General features: G+C 40.5%; 2 protein-coding genes across 3 annotated transcripts in view; one reads left to right on the top strand and one right to left on the bottom strand.

Moving 5' to 3' along the window:
• Positions 1–17,238, top strand: part of ube2t (ubiquitin conjugating enzyme E2 T) — a 35,551-nt gene extending 18,313 nt beyond the window's left edge. Inside the window, exon 7 of one of the 2 annotated variants that reach the window (XM_062978736.1) lies at positions 17,105–17,238. In XM_062978736.1, the coding sequence (XP_062834806.1) occupies positions 17,105–17,113 (9 nt within the window). In that variant the 3' untranslated portion in view covers positions 17,114–17,238. Of the gene's footprint in view, positions 1–7,063; positions 9,750–17,104 lie in introns of those variants that run through there. The other variant, XM_062978732.1, reaches the window with a different exon arrangement.
• lgr6 (leucine rich repeat containing G protein-coupled receptor 6) overlaps positions 724–23,528 on the bottom strand; it is a 168,237-nt gene continuing 145,432 nt past the window's right edge. The window contains exons 7-16 of the mRNA XM_003220517.4: positions 22,345–22,413; positions 21,398–21,469; positions 18,042–18,113; positions 17,151–17,216; positions 16,207–16,278; positions 14,862–14,933; positions 13,811–13,936; positions 12,456–12,616; positions 7,213–7,293; positions 724–6,409 (exon numbers count right to left, since the gene is read on the bottom strand). Coding sequence (XP_003220565.1) covers positions 5,157–6,409; positions 7,213–7,293; positions 12,456–12,616; positions 13,811–13,936; positions 14,862–14,933; positions 16,207–16,278; positions 17,151–17,216; positions 18,042–18,113; positions 21,398–21,469; positions 22,345–22,413 — 2,044 coding nt within the window. The 3' untranslated portion in view covers positions 724–5,156. The remainder of the gene's footprint in view (positions 6,410–7,212; positions 7,294–12,455; positions 12,617–13,810; positions 13,937–14,861; positions 14,934–16,206; positions 16,279–17,150; positions 17,217–18,041; positions 18,114–21,397; positions 21,470–22,344; positions 22,414–23,528) is intronic.

Below are 23,528 nucleotides of genomic sequence, written 5' to 3'. Positions count from 1 at the left end.
TTCTATGATTTTTAAAAATTTGAATGATGGGCTTAATTAACATTCCAACCCTTGTGGGTTAGCCATCTGTATTAATCTGCCTTAAAAACAACTTTGATCTATTTTTTGTTCTTTCAATTATCTGAAGTCACAGGCTATTAATATTGTACTTAAGCCTCCTTTAAAGCTAACTGACATCGAAGGAGTGTTCACTCATTCATCTCCTTGGGCCTACATATAAAGCCATACACTGGAAGACTTCATGAGATAAGAATTTGTTGCTTTCTTGTGTTTCCCTGAAGGACTGGTGTAATGCCCCAGCAGCTAGTTTGTCTTTTGCTGCTGTCAAGACAGACTCCTTCCTTATTAAAATAAAGCCTTCCACTGTTTTTGTCTGAGGTGATGTCTGTCTTTCTCCCACCCACCCTTTTTTATAATCTCTTTTGTATATCCCAGTTGCTGAGATACTAGATTTTTCTAGTGGTTCTTAGCTTGCAGAGAGACCTGGTTCACACATACAAGTCATCACTTGACAACTTTGCACTCCAGCTTTGATGTCTAGCAGTTGAATGTATGTATAAATCGGGAAGCACTTTGCTTGAGGTAATGTGGATGCTCTAGTTATGACTTTACATCTATAAGGGTGTGTTCATACACTAACATATCTGATGTAATTATCAAATAATGTACAGCCTGCAATCTTGTGGCATCCCAACTTCAGTCACTAAAAACAATGCAAATTAGTTGTTTAAAAATTACAGTTTTTAATTTTCTACATAGTTTTCTATAGGGAATGATTTACAAAGCAATATACAAAAAAGAAAAGAATTAAAATAAGAACCAGAAAGAGAGGGAAAGTGGCTATATATCTCTCTCTATAAATATAAACATAATATACAAACACACGCATGCTGGATATTGCATATATGACATGTATATACAGACAATAACATATACATGGTGTGTAAAGGTATTTCATCAGATTTTTTATTAGCTTCAACATAGGACGGGATCTTGATATGGTAATGGACACAGTAAGATCAATGGTTAGAATTGTAGGACTTCAGGATTTGTATTGGATGACCTGACTCAATCTAACAATGTCAAATATAACAACACCATGTTTCCCGTAGCTCTAGTATTTGGTAAGATTCAAGCAGAAGTTATATAAAAAAATCCCAGGACCTTAACACTCACCCTCCAGCTCAGTCTCCTAATATCTGTCCCCTTAGCCCCATGTCTTTCCTCTGTGTCTCCTTCTTGCCTTCCTTATATATTGATACATCTTTCCTTTGGGGCTTATTTTAACAGTTTTGCCATATTTTTCTATGACAGTACAATCTAGGCCCAGGAGAGTCCTTTTTTCAAATGTCAGCTTCCTGTTTGAAATAGGACACCCATAATACATCAAAGAACATGGTAAAATTGACACCTACCACCAGTGCCTAGGCAGCTGGGGCTAAACCTTCTCCACACTTGCATAAAATCATGTTTAGAGACTAATAATGGGTGGTGACTGAAGAATGCTTGATATTTACAAAGCTTTATGGTCCTGGAAGCTTCCTTGTTGCAATATCTGTAAGGGCCATGCAACAGTGGTTGAAAGGCCATAGCTTGTTTCAGGTAACTATCTAGTGCAATGGTTCTCAACCTGTGGGTCCCCAGATGTTTGGCCTTCAACTCCCAGAAATCCTAACAGCTGGTAAACTGGCTAGGACTTTTGGAAGTTGTAGGCCAAAACACCTGGGGACCCACAGGTTGAGAATCACTGATCTAGTGGAGTGTAGAAATAGTTTCATAAACTTTATTTCATAATTTCCAAAATGTAAACACTTGCAGCAGATTTTAAAAATAGGTAAAATAATTTTATTTGCTCTCACCTGGATGTGATGCAAGATGTTTTCATTAGCATGTTCTTCTGTTCCAAGGCACAACTATGATACTGAACAGTTCTGTGGAGGTCAGTCGCCTGAATTCTAACTAGAGTATACTCCCCAGGACAATCTGTTATTTTTCCCCCTAATTTTATAATTTCTCTTAATTTAAATACTCAAAATGCTATATGTTATATCTGTCCTGGGCCAAGGAGAAAGAGGTGCTTAATAAAAAATCAAACTGGTTTCTGAATGGTTAACTTCCATGATAGATACTGTGCCAGACCTGAAATAGCCCTTAGTACCCCCTCCCATCAGCCACAGAAGAAGCAAAATTGTCTCCACACTTTCTAGAACAGTGGTTCTCAACCAATGGGTCCACAGATGTTTTGGCCTTCAACTCCCAGATATCCTAACAGCTGGTAAACTGGCTGGGATTTCTGGGAGTTGTGAGCCAAAACACCTGGCGACCCACAGGCTGAAAACCACTAGAGAATATCCCCCTGCCCCTCCTGACCTTTAGATACTTAATCAGGCTTCATGTAGGTTAGGAATATCAGGTAATATGAAGTCCACATAGCCAGTGGTATTACTTACTATTTTGTGTATAGTAGCATGCTCAGCACTTCTCAAACAAATACCTAAAGTAACAGTATTAATACAATGACTGTACTTGGGAATAAATCTCATTGAATTCAGTGTGTGATATTCTTCTGAGTAAGCATGTTATATGGTTTCTGGATGAGCAGGTAGCTTCCTTTGATCTTTATCCTTTCTGGTAAATTTATTGGGGCAGTAAAAGGCAGCTGTGTAAGGCATTTAATGTTCAAACACAGCAATCCTGTTGGATTTGACTTCTGAATTTGATGCACAAACTGTTCTTTGCCAGTTTCATTATTGAAGGAAGAAAGTTCTTCACTGGGGTAATTACTTCCTGAAAACGTGGCTGATAGCTGCACTGATTAATAGCTTATGTCAGCAATTCAATTATTTCCTAATTTATAACTTAATGTGAGACCCTCTGGAATTCAAGTGCTTCCTATTACATTAGCAGTACCTTTCTTTTTGGTAAGGTGCAGTGAGTCTTCCTATTACATATGAGTCAGCTTTCACTGTGTCTGTATGAGGCCATAAGCCTAGGTAGCAACTGGAGATTAAGAGTTCTGGAGTTCTGTTTAACCAGAACTCTGCAGTAACCAGAATTACCAGACATGCCAAATTGATCTTATGGGATAGGAGCAAAATACATCTGAACTGTTTTTGTAATATTTCTCACTTTCCTGGGTTTCAGTCTTAAGGTTTATCTCCCAGCTCTCTTAAGAGCTAAACCTCTTGAGGTATTAAAATATTGAGGAGTGGGATTCCATTGATACAAATGTGCTCATGTAACACTGGACAAATTTTTCATGCTGATAGCTAGGCATCTCAAAGAACAGAATGTGTTGAAGGCTTTCATGGCCAGGATCACAGGGTGGTTGTGTGTTTTCTGAGTTTTATGGCCATGTTCCAGAAGTATTCTTCCAGAAGTAATATTTCTGGAACATGGCCATACAGCTCGGAAAACACACAACAACCCCAAAGAACAGAATGTAAAAAATAATTTGGAGGTTTTCATCAACCTGCTCTTAAAAGGTTAGAGTATTTTCTCCAACCAGTTCATTTTGGAAATGAATCACATCAAAATTATAAGGTAACAATGATGTTAACAGTGAGAGCCAGCCTCCTGATTTGCCTTTTGTCACTGTGAACCATTGTGGCATAGTAGTTTATGTGTTAGACTAGTACTTTAGGAGTTCAGGATAAAATCCCCACTCAGCCATGGAAATTTATTGAGTGACCTTGGGCAATCACTCTCAGCCTCACAGAAAGACAATGTCTGCACAAACCCTGCCAAGAAAACCCCATAATGACTTAAGCCTTAGGGTGGCCATAAACCGGAAATTACTTGAATACACACAACTTCTATTGGTTCTTTTAGATGAGAAGGCAAAGGTGTAAATACCCTTTAATAATTTGTACCCTTAATTTACAAAAAAGTTGAAAAGTTTATGGTTAAAAAATCAATTTCAGAAGCCAAAATATACTGCTTTGTTTGGAGACTTGAACTATGCCAAGACTGATCCTTACATTATTTCTGTCACACTACAATTGGATCACAGTATATGTAATGGTTGGCTTTAGGTGTATTTGTACTGTGTTAGATTTACAGTAGTGGCTAAGAATATTTCATGGTAGGAATCCTTGTCCTAATTGTAATAAGTCTGTGGCTTCCCTTTCCCTTGAATACATGGTTGTTTAGTAGCTTTCTTCCTTGTAGCACTGGCAGGTTTAAAAATTGAGAATGCTACAAGGCAGAAGAAATATTTCTGTACTGTTTGTTCTTCAATAGTCTGGGTTAGAATTGATAGTCTGGGTCCTTAGCTTAGAACTGATTTCCTTAAATTATTTTTCAGCTCACTTTATACTCATGGGCTCTGGTGGAACTACGGCCAGAAAGATGCAATCTATCCTAAGCAGTGAGCTGATCTTGTGGTCTGGTTCTTAGAAGTGTGGGCTGCAAAATTCTTCTATTTTTGGGTTTTCCACTACACTTTGACTCACAGGCAGCAATGTTGTAATAAAATATGTTGCTTTGGGATGCATTAATTTCTTGGGAGTTATTTTAGACATCTGCAGACTAGGAGGATAAATTGTTCTTTAAAAATCTATGCTCTATGAAAACTATAGTGTTCCAAATTGAAAGCCACTCCTTTTTTGTAAAAGTTTTCAGATATTCTTTTGTAAAAGCAAAATGATTGTGTATCTCATTACATTACTTTATATCAGTCATAACATCATCCGGAATTATATCTACTCTGTCACTCTCCTAGGATACGATTCTCCAGTTCAACACTTCATTTGGTCTCACACAATTTATCAGGGGTCAGAAGTATCTCAGGAAACCAAGACACAATTGGTTAGGCACCGCAGCAACTTCTGATTTTGCTACTGGCTTGCTCTGTTATGTAATAGCCTGTCTTCTTGTTAACAGGCTTTGAGGATTTGAACTCTTCCCTAGTTTTTCCTCTCCTCAGAAATACTCTGCAGCTTCAGGATAGGAGGAGATAATGCTCCAGCAAACAACACATGGAGCAGGCAGCACCTTGCATTCAATCAAGCCTTTCCAGAAGAAGCAATTAACTGGGTTGCCCTTTCCCCCAGAAGAGCCATTGCCCTCAAGCTCTTGGTGGCTACAGCCTAGTATCTTTGCATAGGTTTTTTGCTGAAGGAATGTGCATTGTGTCCAGGAAGCTGAAGGGCTGTTTATAAGTGAGAAGTGAAGGCCGGTGTAGATGGTTTGGGAAACAAAGCAATCCGAAGGTTACTCCTTGCTATTGTGTCCCTGCTTTCTGATGCAATTAGCAGCTCATCTTCAGCAAGGTAGGAAAGGTGGGTAGAGAAGCCACTGTCATATCCTTTCACATGTGCCTTTTGTTGGCAAGGGATGAGAGTCACTGAAGGGAAGTTGTAGGCATCTAAGACTGATGAGCAATTTGAAGGCACTTTGAAGATGTCTGATGCCTCAAAGATATGATCCATGTCAGAGAAAGCAACAAGGGCCTGAGTAGAGTCATATGTGCTCTTCTCTGTGTCCTCAGACACATACGACTGGGCACAGCTCTCCTGAGCCTGCCCCTTTCGCCTCAGTAGCCGCAGGTCATCTCTGAAATGGGGGTTGAAGAGCAGATAGAGCAAGGGGTTCAAGCAGGCGGGCAGAGGGAGCACCACCAACAACACAGACTTGATTACTTCAGGTGTGATGAGGAAGAGGCTGAGCATAGAAGAGAATGTCAGGAAGGCCACGGGACAGTAGAGAAGACAATTGGTGAAAATGAGCCAAGCAACATGCTTGATCATAGCACAATCCCATACAGAATCAAACTCGCCTTTCAACAGGTTGCAATAGAGGCGGATGTATGTCCCAGTGATAATGAGGAAGCAGAGGGTGTTTACCAGCACCAATGTCACCATAAAACCCAGCATGGAAGGTTTCCCATCAGGGAGTGGGTAAGGTAGGCAGAGTGGAGATGCCCCGTATTCTCCAACAGAGAAGAAAGGCAGCATTGCAGCAACCAAAGAAAGTGCCAGGCAACTTAGGGCACCTGCTTTAACAGTGCCAAAGGATGGTACCTTCCCATATGCTTGCATGCATGATACTGAGAGACTGCATTGCACAGTGGCCAATGTTAGGAGGAGAATTGAAGCCTCTGATGCAAAGACTGACAAGAATCCAGTCACCTGACACCCTATACCTGTCTCCCACCTGGCTCCATATTTTGCAAAATGACCAAAGGTGAACACATCCACAAAGGCCAGAATAGCACAATACAGGCCTGTCAGTATGTTAGAGCCGGCAATGGTGCCGATAACAAACTTGATAGGAGAGAGATAGCCAGGCGAGGCAAAGACAACCACCATGACCAGCCCATTGCATAGCATGGATACCAATGTGATTAGCCAGATGCCCATGCGGATGACCCAGCTGTCAAACAGGTGATCACAGGGCTTGAAAGGACCTAAAAAAAGAAAAAAAGAAAGCAGCAATGTCACAAAATTCGATAATAAAGATGCTGCAACAAAGCAGGTCACACAGTACCTTGAAAAGCTTCAAATCAAAAGTTAAATATGAACTTTTGCCTCCTTTTATATTTAAATTTACTGAATTCTTAAGCAGAGGCTGAATTAACCTATGGATACATGCCTAAAAGTAAGGTGGCTCACTGCACAAGTAAGACACAATAATGATGCAGCTATCTAATACCTATAGTTAAAGAGGTTCAACAAGGAGCGTCGGAATTAGCATTCAAAAGATGGGTTTTATTTCAGTCTTTGAGGAAGGCCAAAATACTAAATGGGACACACAAGGCTGTCATTGCAAAATCCTACACTGCTCTAAACATTGGTGAATTTTTTGGTTGACACTGAGTGATTTTCTTTAGGGCGCATAGGACTAGAAATGTGCTTTGTTAAAAAAAGGATTGTCATCTTGCACTATGTGAACACAGAATTGGTAGCGGGTTAAAAACTGAGCTATTAAAATAACAGTTCTGAATGCAGAATTCAAAAGCATAACATAGTCTGGATCACTATGCAAAGGAATATAATAGCATCTGCTGAGGTAAAGTAGTCTATAAAAGCTTATATTACCCATTTCTTTCTCTCTCTCAAAGGTATTCAACATCGAGCATCACAGAACTAGTATTTTCTGGGTAGCTTTTAACGTCCATGTTTTTCTGGACCAAGTATGTATTATGGTCATCATTCTTAATGAATTAAATGTTTTTCTCAGTGATATCTGTATTTTAGCAATCTTTCTTACCAGGGCTGGGAGTACACTGGATGTTAGAGTATAGCTTTGAATCATCAAGTTCTAACTGGAAGTCATCTACATCCAAGTCATCTAAATAACAAAACAGAAAGAAAGACATCACAGTTATAATAATGTTTATCTTTCTATTGTGATGAGTCTCTTATTTTCTTAAAGTCAAGCAATTGGAATGGTGAGTAGCAAATCTTTGCTATGATTTTTTTTACATTTCTGTATCTTGAGATTAGAGCAAGAAGCCCCAGAAATAAAACTTTCCAGATGAGAAGTCTCAATATCCACAAAGAACTTGTTTTGTAGTTATGCTACAAATCTTAATTCTAAAGTTTTCTTAAAATGTCAGTCTTCAACAAAACCCAAACCCACTCTTATCATTTTGAGGGAGGTATCTGTCTTAAAATTTTATAATCCAAAAATATCTGCTAAACATTCATTGATATTTTCCACAGATTAAATCTGTAAGTTTGTACTGTCAGAGGGAACACAGTCATATTGTTGCAAACTGATAAGCAATTGTTGTTTTAATGCTTTTGTCCTATGCTTTATATGTTTATGACACAAATCAGCTTGTTACTAACACACTGGAGGTGGACATATTTGCTTGTTTGCTTAAAGCATTTATGTATCCTCTCAGCCTCACAGGATTGCCAAGGTGGTGTAAAATGGAAAAAATTGTTTAAATAGATGAAAAACAGTTGAAATCAGACCAGAAACATTCCTTTAAAATGATTTTAAATCATTTTAAATGCCCAGAACAAATGTCAGGAACCAAAAGCCAGATGAAAGAACACCCTTTTAACTACCTGCCAGAAACTCAAAAAGGAAGCCTGAATCCTATTGGGAAGAGAGCTGGAAAAACACCTTGATGTTTAAGTTCCAGTGTCCCCACTGACAGAAGCACCTTATAATAACAGATAGGAAACACTGCATTTATGGAATTTCTCCCCACAGAATGAAGCAAAGTGGGAAAGCTGACCCTGCTTGTCAGTGAGACATAGAGCCTTTGTCAAGCAAAATTCTGACAACACTACAATTAAGGATTCCTCTCTTCAGTAGTTGCTTTCCGCTTTAAACAGAGCTTTCATACAGTACAGAATTCATACTGAATATTTCCCCAAGGAATTTTTGTGCAAAAAATAAAAATGATGAATGTCTGTGAGCAATATTGCCCATCAGTAATCCCTTCCCACTACAGGGAGCTCAGGTAGCTCCAACCTAGGCGAGGAATATGTTGGCATCTGGAAGAGAATTACTTCTTGCCCAGCAGTCTAGACAGTTGAGTCTTTGCTGTTTATTTTACTGGAGGTGTTGAGAACATGATTTGGGCTGTCTTAGCAAAAAGGTGCATATTCTTTTTCCCACAAACATCCTGCCATCAAAACAGCCTGGTTGTACAAAGGTAACTACAGAGCTTCCATTGAACTTGCAAGTGAAAAAATAAGCCTATTTTGTGTACTGCTGGATGCAGGGCAAGGCCCAATGGCACAGCTTAAAAGCTATGTCGAACCCGTTCCCTCAGGCTACATGAATCCTCTCTTGTTATCTGACTTTGACTGATGCAAAGCTTTTGCAGGAAGAAATGTGAGCAAATCAATTCATGCCATCACGGGCAAGAGGATGCCTGCCCACCAAAGAAGATAGATTGGTAACAAACCAACATGCCATTTCATACATACTTTCTGAATTTCTGCAGTTGGACTATGAAGGAGGACAACATTGTGAGCTCTCATGTAGCACAGCAGAATGGATGTCAGCGTGTCCCATCTTTGCTAGCAGAACAGATATTGACACCTATGCCTGAATGTCCCAAATAATAAACACCTTCTAACTGGGCTAAGACTCAAAAGAGACATGCACAAAAAGTGGAAATGGAGAAATTACCAAAGAAGAATTTAAATGAATAACCCAACTCCTGTAGGGAAAAGGTTCGCAAGGCTAAAGCTCAAAACGAACTCAGGCTTGCCAGAGACATTAAAAACAATAAAAAGGGCTTCTTTGCTTAGGTCGGTAGGAAAAGGAAGAACAAGGAGGCGAGAGGGCCTCTGCGCGGAGAAGATGGGGTAATGCTGATGGGATGGGGAAAAGGCAGAACTTCTTAATGCCTACTTTGCCTCAGACTTCTCACAAAAAGAAAGCCAGCCTCAACCTCAGCAACATGGAGTGGATGAAGGATTGCGGGAAATCCAACCTCAAATAGGGAAACAAGTTGTCCAGGAACACCTGGCCGCTCTAAATTAATTCAAGTCCCCAGGTCCAGATCAACTACATCCAAGAGTATTGAAGGAACTAGCTGAAGTTATTTCGGAACCACTGGCAATCATCTTCGAGAGTTCTTGGAGAACGGGAGAAGTCTCAGCAGATTGGAGGAAGGCGAATGTGGTCCCTATCTTCAAGAAGGGGAAAAAGGATGACCCAAACAATTACCGTCTGGTCAGCCTCACGTCAATACCAGGCAAGATTCTGGAAAAGAGCATTAAGGAAGTGGTCTGCAAACACTTAGAAACAAATGCTGTCAACATGGATTTATTAAATCATGCCAGACTAATCTGATCTCTTTTTTTTGATAGAGTTACGAGCTGGGTAGATGCAGGGAACGCTGTGGATGTAGCATATCTGGATTTCAGTAAGGCCTTCGACAAGGTACCCCATAACCAAGCTAGCAAACAAGCTAGTCAAATATGGGCTAGACAAAACTACAGTTAGGTGGATCTGTAATTGCCTAAGTGAATGAACCTAAAGAGTGTTCACCAATGCGTCTTCTTCATCCTGGAAAGAAGTCACGAGTGGAGTGCCGCAGGGTTCCGTCCTGGGCACGGTTCTGTTCAACATCTTTATTAATGACTTAGATGAAGGGCTAGAAGACAAGATCATCACGTTTGCAGATGACACCAAACTGGCAGGGATAGCTAATACTCCAGAAGACAGGAGCAGAATCCAAAACAATCTTAACATATTAGAGAGATGGGCCGAAACTAACAAAACCAAGTTCAACAGGGACAAATGCAAGATACTCCACTTAGGCAGAAAAAATGAAATGCAAAGACACAGAACGGGGGACGCCTGGCTCAACAGCAGTACGTGTGAAAAAGATCTTGGAGTCCTTGTGGACAACAAGTTAAACATGAGCCTACAATGTGATGCAGCGGCAAAAAAAGCCAATAGGATTTTGGCCTGCGTAAATAGGAGTATAGTGGATCCAGGGAAGTCATGCTACCCCTCTATTCTGCCTTGGTCAGACCACACCTGAAATACTGTGTCCAATTTTGGGCACCGCAATTGAAGGGAGATGTTGACAAGCTGGAATGTGTCCAGAGGAGGGCAACTAAAATCATCAAGGATCTGGAGAACAAGCTGTATGAGGAGCGGCTTAAAGAGCTGGGCATGTTTAGCCTGCAGAAGAGAGAAGGCTGAGAGGAGAAATGATAACCATGTATAAATATGTGAAGGGAGGTCATAGGGAGGAGGGAGAAAGCTTGTTTTCTGCTGCCCTGGAGGCTAGGACGTGAAACAATGGCTTCAAACTACAGGAAAGGAGATTACACCTAAACATTAGGAAGAACTTCCTAACTGTGAGAGCTGTTTGGCAGTGGAACTCTCTGCCCTGGACTGTGGTGGAAGCTCCTTCTTTGGAGGCTTTTAAGCAGAGGTTAGATGGCTATAAGTGCTGTTTGTTTAAAAACGAAGACAGCACAAGCTCGGAAGAAGCCTTGTGATTTCTAGGATATTGCCCATTGGAAAATCTACCATCAGTGGCAAAGAAAATTCTAAGAGATGAGAAGAATCAGGATTCTCAAATCTAAAAATCATTTCACCCCATAATGCACCCCTCCCAAAACAGAAGAGTTTTTTTGTTCTACTTTTTAAGGAACAGAAAGCTCATGGTTAAATAAAGAGACCGTTTAATACTAGAAAGCAACAACTATATTGCAGTGGCAACTCTTGACTGCAGATGGTACAGCTTAGGAGCATGCCTTATAAAATGCAGGAAGGTATTCCTTTTCTAAGCAAGAGGCTACGGCTTAACATACCAGGGCATTATAACATATGCCAGAAAATTGTCTCTGAAGGATAACAATCCTTCTACCTTCATTATTCTGTGTCAAATGTATTTTTCATTTCAACTTTAGTATCTTGATCTTGACAGTGTGTGTGGGCCATGTGTTTATACAATCATGTCATGCAGCAAACAAACAATCCAAGCTGTGGCTTGGGAATCAGCTCTACCAATGTTTTTCACATGTGACTTCCAGTTGCACAGTAACCCCCCTGCCACTGAAAAGTTTACGCCTGGGAGCAGGAATAGATTAAGCTGTTCTACTTTGATCTCCACCATGCAGAATCTTTCCCAACGTAAACTCAGCCTTCCTCTTCAGTTCTTTGCAGTGTACCATATGTAGTCAATGGTTCGAACTATTTGTAATGAATAGAACAACAATAAAATGCACAATGGGGGTAACTGCACTTTCTTCCAAAAATTGACAGTATGGTTTTGCTCTCCTTTCTCCCTGTGCTCTTTTTGTAGCTTAACTTGGCAACGAGAAAGTGAGCCTTTTTGGTGGCTGCCCCTTGACTCTGGAACTCCCTGCTTAGGGAAGCCAGAATAGCCCCCTCCCTGCTGTCCTTTTGGTGGTGGGCTAAAACTTTTTTTATTCAGGCAGGCTTTTAAATATTGTTTGAAAGATCAATTCAGGGAGTGCTGTGGCTTTTAACTTTGAATTTGTTTTAAAGGTTTTAAATTGGGAAATGTTTAAAACGGTTTATATTTAATGTCAATGAAAATTATGAAATGTTTGTGGGAAAAGTTAAAAAAGTGATTGATCTTTTGAGCGAATCCATTTCTCCAATGAAGATTAGAAGACTGCAACAAGACACAAAACATTTAATGACAGTCAGAGCTCAGCGAATAGCAGATGGCAAAGCAAAAGGGGAGGAGTACAAACAACTTTGCAACGAAATTCGAAAGAGCCTACAGGCAGACTATGATGAATATCTGATTACGTGACTAAGAGAGGCTACAGAGAACAAGAAAAGTCTATAAAAAGAGGAAAAGCAGCTGCAAATGAAGAAAAGGCTACCAATTGTACTAAAAAATAAAAATGGAATGTATGTAACAAATACATTGTAAATTAAACAGATTTGTGAAAACTTTTTGTAACAAATACGATTCCAAAGTGCAGGCAGTCAAAGTCAAACCACATGTTGAGACAGAAAATTTTGTAAGAAAAAATTGGTCTTACAGTGACTATCAGCATGGCCTGGAAATAGTCCCAAGGTCCTCTTAGAGCCATCCTCATCCTCAGGACTCATATCCTCCAAATCCCACTGACTGGAGCCTTTGAAGAAGTTGCCACATGCTCCATAGGCACAGCACTGGTAGGCATAGGGCACTTCCAGGACCCTGCAGAGGAGAATAAATGGATACCAGTTATTTGACTCTTTCAATACATGTGCATGCAGAAATTCATACTGAAAGAAAGGTAACCTTCATATTGAAAGTGAGATGCAACAAGGGTATGTGGAGGGTTGGAGAAATGCAAAATACTTTAAGTTGGGTTGTATTTTTTTCAGGCTGTATGGCCATGTTCCAGAAGTATTGTCTCCTGACGTTTCGCCCACATCTATGGCAGGCATCCTCAGAGGTTGTCACAACCTCTGAGGATCCCTGCCATAGATGTGGGCGAAATGTCAGGAGAGAATACTTCTGGAACATGGCCATACAGCCTGGAAAATATACAACAACCCTGTGATCCTGGCCATGAAAGTCTTTGACAACACAATACTTTAAGTGTTTAACAGTTGAAAAGATTTTCTTTTTTGCACATGGAGCTTTTCATGTAGCCTTCAGGAAAACTGAAAATGCTCACACTCCCTGCTCACATAGCAGTTCAGTATACACGAGTTCAACCTTCCTAAGCACAGTATGTATGTGTGAGTAGGAACCAAAGCCCACATTTCCATGATTCGGTTTAATGAGCAGCCAGAACTGGATGGGAACAAAAGGTCAATATTGTCTTATTAGGCTGAGCACCCAGGATCCCTGGAACAATCAATAATTGAGGAAAGACACTAAATTGGCTGGTATGGTGGTGTCTAAGGACTCCCCACTTACATAAACACTAGACATTACTGGCACTTCTACCACTGTGTTCTGAGTCTTATGGTATATTGTCTTAGCTGTTTACTCTCACCGCTCCCAGCAGCTCATTAATCCACAGCAGACAAGACATGGCCACACAAACAGCATTTACTGTAGGGAGGCTGGATGTCATTAGCTGAGGTTGGCTTTTGCAAAGGTTTTCCGCTCTGCTGAGCCTCAGGCGTGAGTCCCCTGCTTTCAGGGCCTCTGCCTTGTGTGTGCGTTTGGAGGATGCCGGCGACAAGACATTCAGTGGCTCATCAATTTCTCAAGGCAGTAATGGATTCAAGGTGGGAGCAGGAAGACACGCTTGCTCAACCTCTGGCTTAACAGAATTACATGGAATTGTTTGGTAAACATGGACAGCAGAAGGCAGATTAAAGCAAATAAATAAAAGTCCAGTCAGAGACACAAAGAGAGCACTTTGTGGAGCTAGAAATCTGAAACAGTACTCACCTTATCTTGGGAAGGCTTTCTTTACTGAAGGGTTCAGACAATGCAGGGTTGCCTTTGAGCTTCAGATGAGTCAATCTACTCAAACCAGCCAACGGCAGTGTCACCAGCTGATTGTCAGTCAAATCTCTATAGGCATAAAAACAGGGAAAACTTGACTGCCGGGAGCTGTGAGGATCCCATGAGCTAAATTTGTTACAAGACTTTATTCTGAACAATTTAGAGTTCTGCAATGAGTGTTTTAAACAAGACTTATGCACTATTTTAGTTATGTTTATTTTTATAAGGTACTCTGAGAATACCTTGGATTAGTTGTTTGGATAATGTTTAAACGAAACAAAATACAATATGTAATGACTTTTCCCCCTATGGCAGCTCAAATTGAAATGCTGAATACATACACAACTTGGGATGTTTGCAAAAAGTTATCCTATATATCTGAACCATGAGGTCATGTTAAATATGAATTACAACCCAATTCATGTTACATGTTGTAGTATTCCTCCCACTAGGAAAAACCTAGAGGTTGGAATTGCCTAGTTATTCATTGCTTCCTGGGGTTGAAAGTAACCACTTTCAGACCATTACTATCCCCAGGAAAAGCTTAGACTGGAGAACTAATTGATTAGAATTGACTTTCTTCTGTAAGAAGATGTTTTTCACTATAACTGACTAAGACATACATTCACCCCTTTTGTGGTGAGGAACAAGGAAACAGAGATTCAAACATCCCTGCTTAGCTCTGAAGCTTAGTAGTTTGAAGCTTATTGATCACAGGCCATTTACCCTTTCTCAGCCACAGATAGTTGTGAGGATATAAAAGACAGAGGGTAATCTCATATACAGAGCAGTTGAATATGATAGTACAGCCCACCTTATCTTTGCAGTTCACCTAAAAGTAATGGTTTGACTATTGCCATGGTTGAATGAACACGATCTGTATAGTTGCTGTACAATGGAGTTCTACACACTAGCACTGACATGTCCCATGACATGCCAAAATAGGAAACTCATATAATGAATTTTACTAAAATGCATCATTAGTCCAACTTACAGTTTGATAAGAGAATTTAGGGTAGCAAAAGCTTCAGTATGGATGTGCTGGATGCAGTTCCAACTCAGATCGCTACAAGGGAAGAGTATAAATAACAGTGAAAAAAGCATGCTGAGGAATCTACAAATAGATAAAGTTACAAATAGTGTTTTTTTCCCCTTATTCTTAGAAGCTTTGAAAATATGGAAAAGACTTTCTTATGATAAATGACCAATACCTTTGTTATTTTGAGTACATTGTTATCCCCATGAATATATCTGGATTGCTCTCGTATTTCTTTTATTCATCCCTGATGCCTGGTGGATGCTTTCTGCAAGCAGTACTTACAGGGCAAAACCTGACATACAATTAGGGTCTTTGATACTCTTGCCTATATTCACTAGAGTGCTATAATCTCAGGCATTCCTGTGATGCTCACTGGTATAATCAGGAAACCTATTTTCAACAACAGGGCAGCTTGCATTTCAAACGCTGTATGCATTTTATTTTTAATGTGTCTGTATGTAATTTGTGTATTATAAAGATGCTACATGGAATGGTTGTGGTCTGTTGTGAAACGTACAGGTTTGTAACAGAACCCCCTCCCCCCAATTTTGATTATTGATTAAATGGTTGTATTTTAAAATGTAACTGTGACTTTAATATAAAACATTTCTTTCAATATATTTTAATATTTGGAAACTAGCTTCTTTTAAAGTTGGATCTGTTTTCATCATGTTCTGAATTGCCCAGATGAGGGGAAAGGACCATTATCATGGAAAATACTGTATATTCTTTAACCTGCAGGGAAAGAAGGCTACATAGGAAGTGCAGGTCAGTATGGCCTTTGAGGAAATGCTGAACAATAGGAAGACTAGCAGGGAAGTTGAGTGGTGAACCTTTATTCCTTTGGTTGCATATTAAAATATTTATGATTTGCCATTCAATCTCAAAGGATGAAATATTCTGCAGTGCAAATCAGTGTCTGTTCCTGATATATTTCTAACTCTGAGGAAGGTCACAAGCTTCCCTTTCCCTCTGTGTGAGGTATAATATGGGTACTATATATCAATAAAGTATGTGTCCATATCATATTTTATTTGCATCTGGTACTTTTGTAGGCCTGGACCTGTGCCCAACATGTTGAACTCCATACTCCATTTTCTTCTCATTTTGGGCTAGTGGAGAAGGAGGAGACATCATAAGAATGGGCTGTTATGTGTTCCATGAACTAGTACAGTCAATTTGCTCTGAAGGGATCTTTGTACGGCTGGGTCTGTAATCATGCTTAGAGCAAGCTACATTATATTGTTCACAATCTCCTGATACTTTTTCATTACAATAGTTCCCCGCAAGCTATACTTACATGGAACGCAAGGCTGTGAGCTGCCCAAAGGTGTCTGCTCCAATTTCATGGATGCAGTTGTGCTGAAGGCCACTGCAAAGACAGAGAGGCTGCAATGAGAGAGGGAAACTTGCTTCATAGAGTTCTCCATCTTCACTGGCAACAGAAGAAAGCACTCCTGCCATTAAGGTTACTTCCATTAAAGTTGCAAAGGGGTTCAAATTTCAAGAGGAAAGTGGATCAAGAAACAAAACAACCCACCCACCCCTTTCTCCACATGCAGCCTCGGGCCTGGGACAGTGCCCCATTCAAATCAAAAGCTTGCTTGTTATGAGGTTTACAAGTATCAAGGTTTCTTTATACCAGCAGTTCCCAGGCCTCCTCAGCATCTGCTCCTGCTATGGAGCCTGGAGGGCTTAATGTCACCACCTGGTGCTCCTACCCATGGGAATGCCCTGAATGAGGGGGAAGGGAAGGCGAACACTGGGAAAACAGATTCAATGTCTTCTTAACACTTGTGTCTTTTTGGCCAGCCTTTTTAATCTGATCTCACCATATATATGTATCAGTCCCAGCATTCATTACATACTTATCAATTGCACTTAGAGCCTACCTTTCTTCCAGTGAGCTCAAGAAAGTGTACATGGCCCACCCCACTCCTTCAGCTGCACAGAAACATTGTCAGGAAGGTTGCATATGAATAACACAAAATCACTCAATAAATTCCATAGCTCAATGAGGGCTTGAAACTGGACCTCCCAGGTTGTGCCCCTGTACACTAACTGCTACATCAGAAGACCTTCCAGAATGGCTCATGAGACTGAAAGTTCACTGCTGGCCACATTAAACCATTGGGAAAGTCCTGGCTAGGTGTCTGTGCTCCATAATCCATCTCTCCATTGTTTGTCTGTTCCCACAGATTGCATAACAGACTGGGAATGCCACCACAACTTGCTGTTACTCACATTTCTTCCAGCTTCTGGCAGTAGTGGAAACTGGGCAGCTCTTCAATTTGATTGTGTGAGAGCTCACTGCAGAAGAAAACAACAAAGATTCAAACAAAGCAAGCTTTCTTGAAGACCCTCTTGGAAAATATCTACGATAGAGGAAAGGAGTGTGTGACCTCAGGCAATACAGGTGGGAAGGCAGGAAAGCAAAGCCAGGTTAATATCTGTATTGTACCCACCTGATGCTTGGCACCAGTCCTTTCATTAATTTCTGTGCTCAGCTCCTGATATTATTCTTGGATTATTCGATCCTTCCTGTATTCAAACTCCCCATTTCTGTCTTTTCATTGCATTTATCAAAAAGTCCAAGATACAAGTAATTTGCATTTTATGTTCCGCAACATTGGGGCTAATACACATAACTATTAGTCACATGAAGACTGGTGGAAAATACATTTCTATACCTTTAGGTTAGTATAGTGCCATTTTATCACTTTCAACTATTTAGTTTGTGAGCTGAGGAGTATGCAAGAACTGTAGATGCCCACGATTTTGTACTTTGGCTTTTCCTTCACCTTCTACCATAAGCTTAGTTTGATTTAAATTTGGATGATTCCTCCTGTCTACCCCTGCTTCTTTCTCCCTCACACTTGCACAATAAACATGCCCCAGAATGCCCTGATACTGCTGTAAGTGTGGTATTTAAAGTCTAAAGTGATGATCCATGTGACCACTTAGAGAAATAAATTCCATTTGTAAATGTCCTTATTGTCAGTTCCCTGGAATGGAGGAAACAGCAAAGTGGAAATCATGCCCAAACTCTGTAATGTATGCCCACAGACCTATGATTGCTGTGCTGCTTATACTCACAATCTTTAACAAGAGAGAAAAAATGCATGTATAACTTACAGAACACGAAGGCTGGGTAACTCTTGGCACATTCCCCTGGGAAGTGAGCGGATTTCAGCTCGTGTCAAAGTCCTATTGAAAAGAAGGCAAATTAATATATGTAAGGAAGCCTAAAAGACTTAGATCATTCTAGACCATGTTAGTATTGCGGGAGATCACTGGGAAGGAATTAAAGGGAGCATAGCACACTACAAGTAGGATTATTATTATTATTATTATCAACACAACGACGTTGTATGGCACAGCAAACAAGATAGATATGCTGGATTTCGTTTCGCAAAACCACAAGTCGAACACTTCCCAAGTGTCTAGGACTGTGTGATGTATTTTCTGATGATGTGTGCAGATCCCAGTAGGGTGGCCTTTTGCAGTTGGCAGATGGTGATTTTGTCAATGTCTATTGTTTCCAAATGCCGGCTGAGATCTTTTGGCACAGCACCCAGTGTGCCCATCACCACCGGGACCACCTGTACTGGTTTCTGCCAGAGTCTTTGAAGTTCAATCTTGAGGTCCTGATAGCGGCTGAGTTTTTCCTGTTGTTTTTCATCTATGCGACTGTCACCTGGGATGGCAACATCAATGATCCAAACCTTGTTCTTTTCCACAACTGTGATGTCTGGTGTGTTGTGTTCCAGAACTTTGTCAGTCTGGATTCGGAAGTCCCACAGTATCTTTGCATGTTCATTTTCCAATACTTTTGCAGGTTTGTGATCCCAACAGTTCTTTGCTGCTGGGAGGTGGTACTTGAGGCATAAGTTCCAATGAATCATTTGGGCCACATAGTTGTACCTCTGTTTGTAGTCTGTCTGTGCGATTTTCTTACAGCAGCTGAGGATATGATCAATGGTTTCGTCGGTTTCCTTGCACAGTCTGCATTTTGGGTCATCAGCTGATTTTTCAATCTTGGCCTTAATTGCATTTGTTCTGATGGCTTGCTCCTGGGCTGCAAGGATCAGGCCTTCTGTCTCCTTCTTCAGGGTCCCATTCGTGAGCCAGAGCCAGGTCTTCTCCTTATCAGCTTTTCCTTCAATTTTGTCAAGGAACTTTCCATGCAGTGTTTTGTTGTGCCAGCTGTCAGCTCTAGTTTGTAGTGCGGTTTTCTTGTACTGGTTTTTTGTCTGCTGTGTTTTGAGGAGTTTCTGATTTTTGACTTCAATCAAAGCAGGTTCTTCACTTTGCTTGACATATTCTGCCAGGGCATGTTCTTCTTCTTTGACTGCTTGCTTTACTTGTAAGAGTCCTCTGCCCCCTGATCTTCTAGGCAGATATAGCCGGTCAACATCATTGCGAGGGTGCAGTGAATGATGAATGGTAATGAGTTTTCTTGTTTTTCTGTCCATATTGTCCAGTTCCACCTGTGTCCAATTTATAATGCCAGCAGTATATCTTATGACAGGTATGGCCCAGGTGTTTATGGCCTTGATGGTGTTGCCTCCATTGAGCTTGCTTTTGAGAATTTTTCTGACCCTTTGTGTGTATTCTTTGCTGACCACAGTTTTCACATGTTCATGCTTGATGTTGTCCAGCTGTAGTATGCCCAGATATTTATAGGCCTCTGGCTGGTGACACTTTATTGTTTGGCCATTGGGCATATTTATGCCCTCACTTTCAATGATTTTTCCCTTCTTCAATGCCACTGTCGAACATTTGTCCAAACCAAACTCCATGTTGATATCAGTGCTAAAAATTCGGACAGTGTTGGTCAGAGACTGGATTTCAGTTTCCGTTTTCCCATATAGCTTCAGGTCATCCATGTACATCAAATGTGAAATTTTGTGAGAATTCTTAGATATTTGATAGCCGAGATTTGTTTTTTGTAAGATTGTTGACAGAGGGATCATGGCAATAATGAAAAGCAGAGGGGACAATGAATCTCCCTGGAAAATTCCTCTCCTGATGTTGACAAGTCCATAGCTTTCATTTCCAACAAACAGTTCAGTTTTCCAGTGCTCCATCATGTTTTCAATGAAGGTGCCAACTGTTTTACAAATCCCGATGGTCTCCAGGCACTTGATGATCCAGCTGTGTGGGAGTGAGTCAAAGGCCTTTTTGTAGTCAATCCACGTCATGTGAAGATTAGCTTTTCGGCTCTTACAGTTCTCCAGAATCATTTTGTCAATCAATAACTGGTCTTTTGTGCCCCTGCTTTTCCGTTTGTTGGCTTTCTGTTCATCTGGCAAGATGTTTTTTTCTTCAAGATAGTCTTGAATTCTGTCAGCTATGATGCCAGTCAGTAGTTTAAACATAGTGGGCAGACACGTTATTGGCCTGTAGTTTCCTGGTGCTGCTCCTTTTGCTGGATCCTTTTGTATCAGGTATGTTCTTCCATTTGTTAGCCATTCACTGAAACTTCCTTTCTGCAGCATCTCATTGAATTGTTGGGCCATTTTTCCATGTAAACTAATCAGATGTTTGAGCCAAAATCCATGAAGTTGATCACTACCAGGCGATGTCCAGTTCTTGACTTTTTGCACTCGTTTGCTGATCATTTCAGTTGTTATTTCCATCAGTTCCATTTTGTTCTGTGAGAATTTTCCTTCAAACTCCTTTATCCACCCAGCGTTTTTGTTGTAGTTTTTATTATTTTCCCAAAGTTCTTTCCAGAACTTTGTTGTTGCAGTTTTCTCTGGCTTTATGGTTACTGTGTCTGTTGTTTGGTTCAGACTCTGGTAGAACCGTCTTTGGTCTGATTGAAACAGTTGATTTTGTCTGTACTGGATGATTCTGGCTTCATACCTTTCAATTTTTATAATAATAATAATAATAATAATAATAATAATAATAATAATAATAATTATTACTACTACAGTAGAGCCCCGGTTAACTGAGGCTCCCCCTTGCCCCTTGGAAGGAGCCCACAAGTGCTGCTGCCTATTCTCACAAGAGGAGAGGCAGAGGCAGGAGGAAGCGGCCTGCGATCGTGGCCTGCTTCCCTGGGTCCAATGCCTGCCGAAGGGAGAAGTTTTCTCCCTTTGGCAGGCTCTTGGGCCTTTAGAGAAGCGCGAAGAATGTCGCTAAGGAGCAGCACGCCTCGCACTTCCCGGGGTCCAAGCGCCTGTCGGAGGGAGAAGTTTCCTCCCTTTGCTAGGCGCCTGGGCCTACAGACCGGGTTTTCCGATTAATCCAAGTATCCGAGTTTCAGTCCGCCTATTTAAATCGGATAACCGGGGTTCTACTGCATTATGTTTTATTTATACCTTGCTTTTTCTCTTGACAAGGAGACTCATTCTCTTCATCCAGTACAAATAGACAGTCACTAAGTTCTACACAACTCTGTGACCACCTCCCTTATGACAAGCATGGTTTGGGGACTGGGGATGGGATTGTATAATAGTTGTATATATAGTATTTCTTACATAATCTGGAGTAAGGGATTTCCATCAAATGCTTTCTCTGGAATAGCCTTGATGTTGTTGTTATGAAAGCCTCTGTTAAGGAAGGAGACACCAGAATGGTTAAGAGATAGAACATGCAAGTATCATTGGCTTAACTTTCACCAGCAAAATAACAACAACAACAACAACAACAACAACAACAACAGAAATATGACACCCCACCCCCACTTGAAATGTTCACATATGGCAAATGCACAGACTTCTGTTTCTCTGTGTGTATACTGGGCATGTGACCACTCATCCTGCTTCATACAAAAACATGTCTATTATGCAGTGCATAACCATCTAGACAGTACAACCTTTTATTCTATTTATCATTCACACATTTATCTTAGCCTAACAACTCTATGGAATATATGAGTGCAAATATATGTGACTGTCTGAGACCTCCATCATTTAACAAAGCCAGCATTTTAACCAAATGGAACAACAGTATTTGTCTGACCCAACATCACAAACAGGAATTAGGACCAGAACATATGCAGGCAAGTTCAGGAGACATTCCTTGAACTCATAGGAAACCAACAATATGAACTGTTTCCTGGAAGCACTGATGTCTGGTAAAGACCAGGCTGCTGAGGAACCACTGGATGGGTAGTTGGTTAGAATGTGCAGGAACTGGAGGCAATGCAACAGTCCATGCCATTTCCAAATTAAGACCATCTGAACATACTCTAAAGGTTGGGAAATCTATTAAACATAAAGTATACCCATCCCTTGGGAAGCCACATCATGTCTGTGAGGCATTTGTTGCCATGCTGGAGAGGGGCAAGCTGAATTTATGAGGGAAAGGGTGAAAAAGGAATGCACATTAAGGTCCAGAATGTGATGCCTCTCCACATTAAAGCAGGGACCAGATCATCCATTTCAGCATTATTTCTACAGAATGTACATGAAATATGCCTTACAGCTCTTGAAGTCGTCCGAGTGTCCTAATGGCTATTGGAAATTCCACCAGCTCGTTATAGTTTAAGTCCCTGGGAGAGAAAGAAAGGCAAAGCTGTCATTAGAAACATTGTGAAAGCTGCAGTATGTATGCCACATTGCAAAGGTCTGGAAAGTTGCTTATTAAACACTAGAGATCTGGTCACCAATGTGTGGAAGCGCAGTCTCAAAGGAATGCTATTGTAATTTCCATTTTAGAAGACTTATCAGACCTGATGTCAAGGACCCTTCAGTAGGCCAGTGATTCTTTTTGTCTTGGATTCCCAAGCATCTCTATTTTATATTCTTTCCAGGATGATCTGATATTCTACAATCTAGTTCTACACTCACCATTACTTTTTAAACACATCCACAACAGAAAAAATAAAATGAAGAGGAAGCTCTTAAGAATCTTTTTAATGAAATCTATATTTCTTTATAGGATGTATTGCTTTTCCTTGTTTTCCCATACCTGGGATGGATAACTATGACTCTTCCACACAATTTAGACCTATAATTCAAACAATTCCTATAGTTCCTCACAATCAGCTATGCTGGTTGGAACTAGAAGTTGGACCTCTGGAGTTGCTTATCTCTGTCCAATAAAGAAATAGCAACAGGAATATGTCAATTAAGCAGAATGCTCTACCCTTAATCTACATAACAGCCATTGTCAGGATAAATAATATAATGATCCCTAACTTCTCCGATGGGTTAGGGACCAGAGCACTGTCAGAGAGTGGACTCAGCTGAAAAGTGGAATCCAGGTTGTTAGCTTGGTTACTAAAAAATGTAAATAGCACACTATATATAGTACTTTTAAATGTATGGTAAAGCTAAAAGAGCTATTGCACACATTCAAAAGTGATTCAAGGAGGAGCCTGCTCTTTCTGTAGGTAAGCCTCAGGACAGTGCACATGCATGCAAGCAGTCCGAAGCGAGCTTCGTAGGCAAAAATGAATAGACAAAACAGCAGATCCTTCATCAAGTTAATCAAACTTTTCTATAATTTGCAAGTGTTGAAGAGTGAGTCATTAGATAGTGAGGCATCAAAAGGTGGGGGAAGTCTGTATATGGGAATGTAAGATAACGATAACAGGGCAGAAACAAGCAGGTGAGTCTTGCAAAACATAGCTCCATTTGCTTTCAGTGATTGAATGCATTATGT

Source organism: Anolis carolinensis, chromosome 4 (assembly GCF_035594765.1).
Source record: "Anolis carolinensis isolate JA03-04 chromosome 4, rAnoCar3.1.pri, whole genome shotgun sequence".
NCBI classification, from domain to species: Eukaryota; Metazoa; Chordata; class Lepidosauria; order Squamata; family Dactyloidae; genus Anolis; species Anolis carolinensis.
Note: the sequence above shows the minus strand (reverse complement) of the source record. Positions and strands in the feature narration are given on the sequence as shown.